The 13,470-nt window shown below is 48.8% G+C and overlaps 2 protein-coding genes across 11 annotated transcripts in view; one reads left to right on the forward strand and one right to left on the reverse strand.

Annotated features, from left to right (window-relative positions):
* The window catches only part of IPO4 (importin 4), a 50,956-nt gene extending 41,757 nt beyond the window's left edge, over positions 1 to 9,199 (forward strand). For 7 of the 8 annotated variants that reach the window (XM_029581978.1, XM_029581975.1, XM_029581972.1 and 4 more), the window contains exons 27-32: positions 680 to 888; positions 2,077 to 2,209; positions 2,667 to 2,771; positions 7,070 to 7,139; positions 8,065 to 8,196; positions 8,558 to 9,199. In XM_029581978.1, coding sequence (XP_029437838.1) covers positions 680 to 888; positions 2,077 to 2,209; positions 2,667 to 2,771; positions 7,070 to 7,139; positions 8,065 to 8,195 — 648 coding nt within the window. In that variant the 3' untranslated portion in view covers position 8,196; positions 8,558 to 9,199. Of the gene's footprint in view, positions 1 to 679; positions 889 to 2,076; positions 2,210 to 2,666; positions 2,772 to 7,069; positions 7,140 to 8,064; positions 8,197 to 8,557 lie in introns of those variants that run through there. The other variant, XR_003853167.1, reaches the window with a different exon arrangement.
* Positions 9,200 to 9,433: 234 nt separating this feature from the next.
* The window catches only part of REC8 (REC8 meiotic recombination protein), a 61,886-nt gene continuing 57,849 nt past the window's right edge, over positions 9,434 to 13,470 (reverse strand). The window contains exon 18 of one of the 3 annotated variants that reach the window (XM_029581980.1): positions 9,434 to 9,773. In XM_029581980.1, the coding sequence (XP_029437840.1) occupies positions 9,683 to 9,773 (91 nt within the window). In that variant the 3' untranslated portion in view covers positions 9,434 to 9,682. The remainder of the gene's footprint in view (positions 9,774 to 13,470) is intronic. The other 2 variants (XM_029581981.1, XM_029581979.1) reach the window with 2 other exon arrangements.

Here is a 13,470-nt window from a genome sequence, read left to right on the forward strand (position 1 = left end):
AGACTCCTGGGTTTTGCCTCCCTGCCAGCAGATGGAGACAAAGTTTTACTGTTACTGCCACTTAACCTCTAGTGCCACCTGTAGTCCCTCAGTATTTCTCTGTTTCCAGTAGATGGTGTAAAACCTGCAGTCTGGAGAGAGACAGATTAAAAGACAAGAAAATTTCTGGATCCTCCCGGAAGTTGGGAGGTCCTAGTGGAGCCACCTCCCCCCCCTGGTTTGAGGCAGATGAGCAGGGGTTGGTGATTCCTTCCGATAGCTTGGTCCGGAGGTCTGTAGGGTGGACATCTGGTGGACCAAATCCCTCATATGTAGTGTGGAGCCGGTCACCTTTTGGGAAACGAGTTTTCCATTGTCTTTTTGGGCAGCTTCACCTTCTTCCGGCTCATTGGAGGGGAGGGAGTTTGCTTACAAATTTATGGTTGTTGCTGTCATCTTGGCTTGGGTACAGGTCAGTACTGAGGGACTGCAGGTGGCACACTGGGTTATGAACAATGTCGGTGAAGCTTTCTCTGCCTCCATCTGCTGGCAGGGAGGCAAAACCCAGGAGTCTGGACTGATCTGTGGAACGAAAATTAGCAGGTAAGAACCAATTTTCCTTTTTAACTCAAGTTTTCCAAACCAAATATTATACGGGTAGGGAGTTAGCAAATGTTAGTTTGATGCTTATCTCCTGCAGAAACCAAACAGTTCGTCATCAGACAAATCTTTTGCCGTGGGCACGATTGCAGAGAGTGTGCAGGAGCTGGGACCCTTCTCTGGGCAGTTCGTGTCCCGCCTCCTGCCGGTGCTGCTCACCGGAGCCAGGGATCAAGACGACGAAGTGAGGAGCAATTCGGTTTTTGGCCTGGGCGTGGTGGCAGAGCACGGGAAAGAGGCCGCCTTGGAGTATCCTCTTTGGGACCAGAACTAGCTGAGGGGAGGATCTGTTAGGCAGTAATCTGGCAGCGGTGGTCGCCGGGAGAGGGAGAAGGAGCAACCAGAAAGTTTTTATTAGCTTGACTAGGGGGGAGCTTTTGGAGCTTTCTTAGAACCTCTGGGCACAGCTGGACAGTTAGGTGACCGAACGTGTTAAAACATCACCGCCCATCTCCGAGGCGACGTCCTTCCAGCCCTTAGGACTGACGAGGTTTCCCACTGCTGCTTGCATCTGCCATATGATTAGGACTTCAGCAGCGATGCAGGTCTAGGACTTGGCGTGGTGTTGTGAAGGTCTTTGACTTAACTGACCAATCAGAAATCATTGCTTACCTGTTGTTAGTGTTCTCCATGGACAGCAGGATTAATAGTCACACGTGTGAAGGGATGGTTGCTTATCTTTCAGCTGGGCTCGGCACTCGAGCAGTATCCTGGGCCTCCGCTTCCTCTTGGGATAAGGAAGCTGAGGATTCGGTGCCCTCAGGGGGAGCTTTCTTGGCTATCATGCAGCTGTCTCGACTGCGTGAGGGTATGTGCGAGGGATGAGAGTGATTTTTAAATTAGTGCCTGACTCTCTTTTTTGAGCCTTTGTTCACTGGGAATATTGAGAAGGGAAGTAAAAATAATTTGAAAAACATTCTGCTTATGCTATCCCAAGAGTTTTCAGAGATGTGCATGAGCAAGAGAAACCCCTTGTAAAATCATTTTATGCTCCCAGGCTTTTTATATAATCTGCTTGAGTATGCCAGAGGGATATTTCAGTGTTGCGTTTTAAACACCTTTGAAAACCAGAGGTCTTTTTGTCAGACATGGCTGTCAAGAGGGCTTCAGCCAGACTGGAAAAACTGTAGAGAAGAAAATTAAGAAAAAATGTCAAAAGAATTTAGAATAGAATTAAGAAAAACCTGAGGGATCTTGCAAAGTGGTGGAGCTGTGCTGATCACTTGTTCTCTCTGGTGTGGAAGAAAAAAAGACACAGGGCTGCTGGGTGCAATTCTAGATTAGTCCAACCAATAGCTGAACAGCCTCCCTGCCGGTTGCCCTGTATATGTAACTGTTTGTCCTGCTCGTCCATGGTCACATGATCTCCTGTGTGTCTGTCTCACCTTTGGTCTGCCTCTAGCTCTGCCATGTTTTCCTAAACATCCTTTATTGTAGACACTATCCCAAGATCCTGGGAGTTCTTTCCTCCATCATCGCCCAAGAGGAGAACGCCCGGGTCATGGACAATGTCTGTGGCGCAGTGTCGCGCTTGATCATGACCAGTCCAGAATGTGTACCAATAGATCAGGTAAGGAGATAACCATGATGGGCTAGATAGACTGAGCTGGTGATTTTGGACAAATTAGGTTCTCCCTTTGAAGATTGGGTGTATTAGGGCGTCCTGGTAATGATGGGCTGGATGGATTGATGAGGTGGTCTTGGATGATTAGATTCTCCCAGTGATGATAGCATCATATATGAATTGATTGAGCTGATGTGGCTGTATTAGGTTTTCCTGGTCGTATTGGGATGAACTGAAAATATTGTGGGAGGTATTAGGCTCCCCTAATGGTGACATGATGGATGGACCGGTGAGATGGATGGTGACATGATGGATGGACTAGTGAGATGTGTTTGAGTATGTCGGGGTTTCAGTGATTTCGAGATGGATGGAATTTTAAGAATTTTTAAAAATATTTTTGCATATTAGTCTTACAGTGATGATAGATTGGATTGATTAAATGAGGTGTGTTTGAATTTGGTAGGTTCTTCCAGTGATGTTGAGGACTATGCCTCTAAAGGATGATTTTGAAGAAAACACAACATCCTTCAACTGCATTGCATTCTTGTATAAGGAAAACCCTCAGCAGGTAACTTAGACCTTCTTCTTCAACCCTAACTGTTCCCTCCATATCTCACACCCACTATCTAATCACATATACCCTCTTTCCAAATTTTACCTTCAGCCTTATCACCTCTTTTTTCCAATTCATTTTTTATCATCTTTATCTCCCACTCCCAGCACCTTCAGCTCCTGTCCACTTTACTGCCCTCACTTCTTTTATTCACCTTACCTGATATTTCCTTCCTTTGAGTCCAGCCAGCAGATGGACACAGAGACCAATAGGCTTGCTATGTCACTCCTTATAAGCTCCCATGCTTACCTCAGCCTGCCAGTATCCTGTAACAAGCTAAGAAACAAATTCTACCTCCCCTCTCCTAACTAGGGGCTTCCAGAAGAACATAGTAATAGAAACCAGAAACAAGGAAAAATCTGAAACTTACCACTGAAAACGGTCAAATCTATAGAGTCCACATCTTCCTAAAATACACAATAGTAGACATTCTCATTTGGGAGAATAGGTAGTGTGCTGGACTGGTTTGGCTGGACTCAAAGAAAGGAAATTATCAGATAAGGATACATTTCCTGACCTGTTAATTTCCTTTCCATTAGTCCGGCTATACCATTCCAGCCATGACAAGTGGGTTATTTCCTCCTACCAGCAGATGGAGGTAGACAACACTGATTTTCTGTGTGACAACCCAGCCACTACTTAGGAGGTGGTGCTAGCAGCAGGAATCTAATATCCTTCTGACAAAGCTTCGGATCAAGCTCCATCAATTGAAAGCCAATTAAATGACAGCCAGAAAACCAAGTCGTTGTCTCCCTGCAACTGGAACAGACAGAAAAAAAAGGGAGCAAGAAAGCAACATCAAAGACTAGACAAGGAGGAAACTTCTTAACCAAACAATGAGCACTCTAAAATAGCACAGTCTCGCTTCCCGGGTGGGTCCAGTACTGGTGTAGCAGGACTAATGGAAAGGAAATTAACAGGTAAGGACACTTTTTCCTCCCATCTTGTCCTGCTACACCAATCCAGTCATGACAAGTGGGAAGTAGCAAAGCGTCATTCCCCTAAGTGGGAGGAAGCTAGGACTGCTGGTAAAACCCCCGCCTCATAGAGATATATCTTCCCATGCCAATGCTTCACAAAAAGTGTAGCAAAGACCAGGTGGCCGGCCGGCGCAAGTGCTTGCACCTCCACCCAGGACCCAGACTGAGCTGGGTGGAATATGCGCACACTAACTTTGGAGGCTTCGTGCTCTGTAGCGTGTAAGCCGACTCCCTTTCCTTTATCCAGCCTTGGAGGCCACCTCCCCCTTATGTCGATCTCCAAAAAGAACAAATAACTTGTCTGTCTTGCATTCGTGACCTCCAAGTAATGCATAAGCCTTTGGATATCCAAGCACCTGAAAATCAATACTCAGGTCCACGTTCCTCCCAGGCAAAGGCCGGAAGGGAAACCATCTGATTTATGTGAAATGCTGAAATAACTTCTGGAAGAAAGGCAGCGCTGGGCAAAAAAACAGTGTCTGGCAAAATCACCAGGAAAGGGTCTCAACAAGGAACTGTGCAGAACAGATCGCAACCAGAAAAGTCATTTTCAGCAACAAGTCCTTCAGTGAACTCTGCTTCAGAGGCTTGAATGGGGTCCCATTTAGGGACCTCAACACCACATTGAGATCCAATGGAAGAACAATGGGGAAAAAGGGCGGACGTAACTTTTTCACGCCTCTCAAAAAACAGGCCTCATTCAGGAGAGCTGCTATAGATGCTCTTGTTATGAGCCCCCAGTAGCACAAAATAGCTGCCACCAGCACCTTTAGAGATCTCAGGGCCAGTCCCTCATCAAGCCCTCCCTTTAGAAAGGCTAAGTAAGATATAGGGAACCAGAGGACTCCGCCTTGGCTTCATAGAAGTGCTCAAACTGTTGCCAGACCCATATGTAAAGCAAGGAAGTGGACCATTTCCGGGTCTTCAGCAGTGTGGAAATTGCTGCTGAAGAATACTCTTTCCTGTGGAGCTGTTTCCATTCAGGATATAGGCTGTAAAACAGAATGGAGCCAGATCCTCCATTAACACCGGCCCTTGAACCAAGAAACCTCATATTGTTGAAAGGCGAAAGGTCTGGTCCATTTGACCAGACCCATCGCCTTTCAATATGACGATGGTGGCCTACGTCAACTGTCAAGGCAGAATAAAAAAATCAGGCAGTAGCTCGAGAAGCCCAGGATTTGACTCTCTGAGCAGTGAACAATGTTCGGGTGGATTTTCTCAGTCCGAGAAAGACCCCGGATAGTGGAAGCTTTTGGAGGCAGTGATGTGTCTCATTCATGGAAGACAGGGGTATCCTGACCAGAGAACCCCAAGGCATTGCAGTTTTACAACCACTGAACAGAACACTGCACGGAAGGAATCTGAGCTCTGGTGCTGCCGTGGACTCAAGGGAATCTTCTTTGTCTTCCCTCCGTGGCCTCTGGTGGACAAGGAATTACAGTGGAGAGTGAAATATTCAGGCAATGTGATCCTGGTAGCTCCAGAGTGGCCACATCGACCATGCTTCCCAGATCTGATCAACATGGCCATACAGTTCCCTCAGTTTTCCATGTCAGACGGTAGAATTGCCGGCGTTTCCAGAGTGGTCAAGGGATTCTTTGCAGGATAGAGATCTTTATCTTCTGGATGTGCATCGCTCTGCTGCAATATTTGAAGGTCAGTAATAGTTTTTGGCGGTCAGACCATCTGTTTGTATTCAGTGGAGCAAAGAAACGAGAGAGAGCTTCTAAGTCTATGATTTCTCGATGGCTGGAGGAGAGCATTTGCTTGGCCTATATTTGCAAGGATCACGCAATTCCTATGGGCCTCAAGGCGCCTTCGACTAGAGCGCAGGCAGCCCCTTGGGTGGCGTGTCAGTTGGTGTCCCCCCAGGAAATAGGTAGGGCGGTGATGTGGTCTTCGCTACATACTTTCACCAAACATTACCATTGGATGCTCGAGTGCAGGAGGATACGACTTTCAACGAGAGTGTATTAAGAGTGGGTCTTTCAAGTGCCCACCTGGTGTAGGGGTGCTTGGGTACATACCACTTGTATGGACTGATCTGGGTATGTTCAGGAAAGGAAAATTGGTTCTTACCTGCTAATTTTCGTTCCTGTAATATCACAGATCAGTTCAGAGACCCACCTCATTGTTGCTGCCGAAAGACTGAATCTTCTGGTGAATTTAATACAATGAATAGAGATTTTTCACCCTGTTCAGAAGTTGTGTGTTTTTGAGTTAAGTGGTTCTCAAGCTGTATGTATGTATTTATTTATTTATTTAAGGTTTTTCTATACCGACATTCGTTTTTAGACATCATATCGGTTTACATGTAACAATGGTTTAGCAACAAAGCTTTACAGTACAACCAATGAATTAGCTTTACAGAGCAACTGTATTAACGGCTTAACAGCATAACATAAACAACTAAGTAGACTATATTTGTTTAGTGCATAAGATATAGGTTATAATATGAAAATAGAGATTACTAAATACAGTATAGTACAAATATATCTACAGTTGACTGGTATAATGAATGTACATTTGACCGGTATTATTAATGTCATTGTGTAATTAAGTGTGAGGTCATTGTCGTTCTCAGTAGGATAGAGCTCGGGTATGTTGAAAGGTCTTACTCGAGGGATGCTTAGTGTTCTTTGAAAGGAGAACTACTAAGAGGTGTGGTGTTGAGGTAGGGGGCTTAGTTTACAGTGATGGCAGGGTGTCGGGGTGGTATAGGATGCAGTGTGATGTCCTTGAGGTCAAGAGTATGCTTGTATTTTGGATGGAGGTGATATTGCCGTACAGTTCAAGGGGTTCCAACCCTGAGTTTTTGGTTTGCCTTGGGCAAGGGGAATGCTATCTACTCTTTGGCTTGGGTACAGATCAGTGCTGTGGACTGCGGGTGGCACTCTTGTTATGTAGCAGCGCCTCAAAGTTTTTATTCTCTGCCACCATCTGCTGGTGGGGATGCAAAACCTACTTGTCTGCACTGATCTGTGGTATTACAGGAACGAAAATTAGCAGGGAAGAACTAATTTTCCTGTGCACCCCATCTGATCCCAGTGTTTTATCTGTATTGATGTGTAAATAGTTTCATTGCCATACAAGAAGTCACTGAGAGATCTGCTCTTTTTAACTTGCTTTCCCTCACTTCAACTGACTCCAACCTTTTGTTTGTTCCTCTTTTCTTCTCACTTTTCCTCCTCCTTGTTTTCGTGCTGCCTCTCTCCCTGATCCCTTCTACTCCTCTCTGTTCCTGTTTCTCCATACCTTTCTCCTATCTAGGTGGTCCAACATATGAAGGAGATTGTCCGGATTTTCAGCCATGTCTTGGGAACGGAAGAAATTAAATCAGGTAAGGATTCTGGCCCTAGCGCATATTGAGGGCAATTTTTTAAAGGGATCTATGTTCCCTTATGTATATGTCCTACCTAATCAATCCAGAAGGATCGCTCTAAGTGGCTTACATCTAGTTTCTCTACCCGGTTTTTTTTAGTCACTCCAAAAATTGGGCCTTTTGGGAGGAAAGCATGGGTTCGGGGGGGGAATAAACTGCACATATGTTGAAGTTTCAGATTCTTCTCGTGCTCTGCTCACTTCCAAATAAGGCAGGGGCAGAGTATACTGGTTCTTGCCTTTGAAAATGCAGGACAAATTACATGCAGATACGGAAGCAGCAATGTACCTTGCCATGATATGGCTTACTGAAAATTGCACCAAACACTTATATAAATTGCTTTCTCTTGGATTTTCCATTTTTGGCTCCACTGAAAGTAAACCTTATTCTACAGTACATACCTCCAATTCTTGTATGATTCTCTTCTTCAGGGTAATTGTCAATAATGTACATAACTCAGCACATTCATGATAAGTTGGTTTGCCTATCTATACCTATATTTTAAGCTGCACAGTATATAAAACACCGCATACACTACCTTAAAAGTATACGCGTATGTTCCAATCACGTCTTTGTTTTTAATAAGATATTCTCTACAGTGTCCTCAGAAGAGGCAGATGTTATGGGGGTTACACATAGCCCAATGTGTTCATTCTTGTCTCAGCTGCTGTTTGTGCGTTTCTCTCTTTCTCTCATCCTCTGTGTGTCTGAGAAAACTGGAATCTTTGTAAGTTGGGATGACTTTAATGGACAAACAAACAATGCTGCAGCACAATTCTTCCAATTTCCCTCCGTCTTTCTCTTACCGTGCCTTTTTATGGTTTGTTTTTTTTTTTGTTTTACACTTCCTCCTTCTCTCTTTTTCCATCTCTCGTTCTCGCAGAGACCACGGCTACACTCCTCCTCCTACTGAAGGACATGGCACAGAGGTTTCCTCAGGAGCTCCAGAATGCAATAATGTCACTTCCTGCAGACAAGGCCACAAAGATCAACACTGCCCTGGCTACCCCGTGAGGCAAGTGCGCGCAGGGTGCCTATGAGCTTGTGTGTGTGCGAGAGTGCAAGGGTCAGCATACCCGCTGGATGCCTTGAGTGTGCACAAATTGTGTACGGAAGTCTACACTTTGATGTCGGTAGGTCCGTGCTTTCCGTCCCTCTGGGAGTAGGATTAACCTCCCTGAGGAGCATTCAGTGCACAAATGGTGACTCTTCCCACAGGGTGCAAGGGAGACTTTCGGTTTGTTCCCTTTTCTGCAAGTGTTATCGTGGCTGCAGTGCTGTTACTAGGAGGGAGGGTCTGGTGCTGAAATTGACACGCCAGAGGGTAAGAACGGGATATTTTCTTACTGCTTGCTCTTTCTGTCTGTTTCCTCTAGGGTCCTGGCTACCATGAGTGCTGCTCTCGCCCTGAGGGCAGAGGACTGGGATGAGTGTTCTCAAACCCTAATGGCTACTTTAGGAACTGAAACTTCCAACCTCTGACATGAAACTGCCAGGAAGTAAGAGCACCAGTTCCCATGAGTTAGGATGGTGCTGCTTTCTGTATCTGTTGAAAATGTTTGGATTCCACTCGGCACTGACTGTTAATCCCATCCCTGGACACGCTCCTTCCCCAGTGCTGACAGGACAGAGGGGGACATGTCCTCCTCCCCTGTTTGCTCTTACAGAAGCAGTTCCCCATCAAAACAAATGGACGGCAGTTTGGTTGAAATTTCCTCTGATTGCAAAATTTTTAAACGCTTTTCTTGCCACGTTTTTGAAGTTGAAGGTTTGAGACTCTTCCACTGCGTTTTGCTGAGGATGGCGTGAAGCGTGTTCTGCGCGGTCTCCATCGTGTGCTTGCAAACTGTTTTTGAACGTTTCCCGGGGATGTACGGGTTTCGTTCCCACTGCCCCACCCTTACAGTTAGAAAGATGAAACAGCAAAATGAATTCTCGATTAATGATTCTGTTTGGTTGGTTGTACAGAACGGAAGAGGAATTTGTGCTTCGGAATAAAAACATAGTTTTGCTTGAAACTTAGCTGGGTTGTGTTTCCATCCCTGAGAATTCTCAGGGATGCTGTGTATTAATGGGTTTTCCCTCTGCCAGATATCATGGATCCTTAAAACGCCTTTCGAAAGGAGCTTCCCCAGTCAGAGCACTATTCCCGTTGTATGCCAGTGTTAGACATACATCAGCACACGTCTCCTCCTGCAGGAATGCACATTATTTAATAAATAGAACAAAACATTTATACAAGAACTTTAATAATATTAAATACTGAATTCAAAAAGTATAAAACTATTCCAACACATTATTCCAAAAGAGACAGAACTAAATATTTTAACATTATTTAAATGTATAAAATTTCAACACGTCAACATTATTATAAAGGTAGAAAAGGAACAGCCATTTACAGTGGTTTTAGAGTATCAAACATTTAACCTTATTCCTGAAATAATCTGGGTTGGTAGCCCTCCAAGTGGGCAGGGAACTAGTTGGTTGCCTGCAGCTTTCATTCAGCCCTGGAGAAGAGCGGGCCCGGCCTTATCAGGATGCGTCCATAGGGCTCCTCCTGCTTCAGGCTGAGAACACGAGCCTTGCAGAGGACTGAGAGCGAGAAGAGAGAGAAAGGAAGAGGTGTGAGAGCTCATGGGGGCAAACAGAAACCAACACTGTCATCAATAATACATGCACAAGAATAATTATTTAAAATCATATCTCTACGAACACAAGAATATATATTCCCTGTACGTACCCGGATCAGTCCAGACAGTGGGTTATGTCCCTCTTCCAGCAGATGGAGTCAGAGAGAACTTTGAAGGATGCCTCCTTATAAGCTAGTGCACCCTCTACTAATCCTCAGTATTCCCTGTACGTACCAGGATCAGTCCAGACAGTGGGTTATCTCCCCTTCCAGCAGATGGAGTCAGAGAGAACTTTGAAGGATGCTTCCTTATAAGGCAGTGCACCCTCTACTAATCCTCAGTATTCCCTGTACGTACCCGGATCAGTCCAGACAGTGGGTTATCTCCCCCTTCCAGCAGGTGGAGTCAGAGAAAACTTTGAAGGATGCTTCCTTATAAGGCAGTGCACCCTCTACTAATCCTCAGTATTCTTCTGACTCCAGCAGATGAGTGGCTGAACTCTAGTTCCCTGTACGTACCCGGATCAGTCCAGACACCTGGGTTGTGACTCCGCACCAGCAGATGGAGACAGAGCAAAACTTGACGGGCTCCCTACATATAGTAAGGTGCCACCCACAGCCCCTCAGTCTTTCTCTGTCTCCAGCAGATGGGGCAGGTCCACCCACAGTCTCGGGGATCCTTGGTTGTTTTGGCTCGGGGTAGTCAGTCAGGGATCTATTTCGGTTTTTTTCTCTCTAGTCCTAAGTAGTTAGGGCAGTGAGGGTTTGCAAAAAAAAAAAAAAAAAAAAAAAAAAAGAAGAAAGAAGATAAAGCAGAAGATAGAAGTCTCCCGTCGGGGGAGCCTCCCAGGAGGGTTGGAAGGTCCTGAGAGGACCATCCCCTCCAGGTCGAGGCCGCTGCTGAGGGTCGAGGACCCGGCCTGTGCTGGCAGCAGCGTCGGGGGTGACACCGGGGAGCCCGGTTCACTCACCCCCGCTGGAGCTGAAGACTTCAGGACCACGGCTAGCGCCTAAGTAAAAAAAAAAAAAAAAAAACAGTAGCGGTTTATTTCTTTCTGCTGACCTTGCGGCGCCGGCTCTCTCTCCCTTTCGCCGTCGTTTTCGCCGTTCGTGCGGTCGTTTAGCGGGAGGGCGGCGCTGGTTGGGGGGTTCGTTCTTCGCGCGGATGCCGAGAGGGTCAGCGTGTCGCACGTGCGGCGCTGTGCGCGCGCGTCTCTCCCGAGACGGGGTCTGCTCGAGCTGCGTCTCCGGGGGCGAGGGCTCGTCGGCGGTCGCCCGGGGGGGTCGATCGCGGGGGGCCCGTTCGCCGTCGCGTGCCGGAGGCTCGGAGGCCGCGTCCTTGGATCCGTTCCCGCTTAGCGCGGGAACGGAAGCCATTTTGTGCAGTGTGAGGGACGCCACGAGGAGGGCCCTCCAAGATGGCGCCCAGCCTCCCTCGCTGTCGCCACAGCCCAGGATTTCGGGGGGAGAGCCCCCGGGACCACCGCGGGTCGGGGACCCCGAGTGCTGGGAGGGTTCCTCCGGATCGGAGGGCTCGTTTTCTGAAGATTTCTCGCTTCTGCTGCAGAAACTCGCAAAGTACAAAAAGTCTCGGCTGAAAGCGGGAAAAGCTTCGGGGGGGAAAAAAGATCATTCCCGGCCCCAGAAGAGAGCCGTTCGGACCCGGGAGGCCCGGGATGGGCCGCGGGAAAAGAGACGGCCGCGTGGTGAACCGCAAGACTCGGAGACGTCGTCTACCGCCTCCTCGGACGAGGACGCGATGCCGGGAGCCCCTGAAGACCAGGAGGGCCCTGATGACGATGGACAGGCCCAACCGGGAGCCGGCAAGGGCCCACAGGCGGCTGAGGGTGATGACCCCAAGGTCGTTCGCCTGTTTCGTAGGGAAGAACTTTATCCCCTTATCCCGACTATCCTGGATGAGATCGGCGTGGATCCTCCACCAGTGGAGTCCCGGCAAGGCGTCAAGATGGATCCGGTGCTGCTGGGCCTGGCGGGTCCTGCGCTGGCGTTCCCTTTTCACTTCTCGGTCACAGATATCTTGTTCCGGGAATGGGATACCCCGGAACTGGGGCTGAAGGTGAGTAAAGCTATGGACAAGCTTTATCCCCTTCCGGAGGATGCTCTGGAATTGCTGCGCCTTCCACGTGTGGACGCGGCGGTGTCAGCGGTGACAAAGAGGTCTACCATTCCCGTTACGGGTGCTACGGCCCTCCGGGATATCCAAGATAGGAAGCTGGAGGTGCAGTTGAAGAAGATCTTCGAGGTGTCCGCACTGGGGGTGCGGGCAGCCATGTGTAGTACTTTTGCACTGCGAGCGGGTCTCCGGTGGGCCCAAGTCCTGCAAGCCAATGCCGACCTCTCCTCCGGGGAGGCTACTCAGGCGGATAACTTGGAAGCGGTGATTGCCTACAGTGCGGATGCGATGCACGATGTGCTCAGAACTTCGGCCAGAGCTATGGTAGCGGCGGTCTCGGCGCGTCGGCTCCTCTGGCTTCGTAACTGGGCTGCGGATGGGGCATCCAAGGCCCACCTGGGGTCGTTACCTTTTAAGGGAAAGCTCCTGTTTGGCAAGCAGCTGGACGACCTGATGCAGTTCGTGAGCGAGAATAAGGCTTTCAAGTTGCCAGAAGATAGACCCAGACCTCGGTCGTCCTTCTCGGCGAGAAACAGATTCCGGTCTAACCGTCGGCAGCGGCCACAGAGAGCGACAGGGTCGGGTCAGTCCTACCGGTCCGGTTCGGCTAGATCATCCTCCTGGTCGCAGTCCTTTCGAGGGAAGAAGTTCAATAGGACCGGTGGACCCTCGTCCGGCTCGGGGTCCAAGTCGGCCCAATGAAACGAGACGGGTCCATTCCTCGTCGCCGCCCGCCCTCGTACCTTACGTGGGTGCGAGGCTCACCCTGTTTTACGAGGCATGGACCAGAATCACTTCCGACCAATGGGTGCTCGCTGTGATAAGAGGCGGTTACGCGTTAGATTTTGTGCGGCTCCCGGTGGACAAGTTCCTCATCTCACCCTGCAAGGCTCTCGTCAAGCGCGCCGCTGTCCGGCACACCCTTCGGCGTCTAGAGGACCTGGGCGCCATTACTCCCGTGCCGCAGGATCAGCAGGGCACGGGAAGGTACTCCATTTATTTCGTGGTCCCAAAGAAGGATGGAGCGTTTCGACCCATCCTCGATCTGAAGGGGGTCAACCGATGCCTGCGGGTGCCGCGGTTCAAGATGGAGACGATCCGCTCGGTGATTGCCGCGGTTCGTCCGGGAGAGTACCTCGCTTCTCTGGACCTCACGGAGGCGTACCTTCACATCGGGATTCAGCCGGCTTATCACCGGTACCTGAGATTCTGCATACTGGGAGGCCATTACCAGTTCAGGGCGCTTCCCTTCGGCCTCGCTACGGCTCCACGCACTTTCACCAAGGTGATGGTGGTGGTGGCTGCTCAGCTCCGGAGGGAAGGGCTGCTGGTGCATCCTTACTTGGACGATTGGCTCATCCGAGCAAAGTCGGAGGCCGGGTGTCGGCAGGCGATTGCCAGGGTCCTCCAACTCTTGCGCTCGCTCGGTTGGGTGGTCAACCTGGCCAAGAGTCATCTGCAGCCTACGCAGCAGTTGGAGTATCTGGGGGCCCTGTTCGACACCGAGAGGGCCATGGTGTCGCTGA

Source organism: Rhinatrema bivittatum, chromosome 16 (genome assembly GCF_901001135.1).
Source record: "Rhinatrema bivittatum chromosome 16, aRhiBiv1.1, whole genome shotgun sequence".
NCBI classification, from domain to species: Eukaryota; Metazoa; Chordata; class Amphibia; order Gymnophiona; family Rhinatrematidae; genus Rhinatrema; species Rhinatrema bivittatum.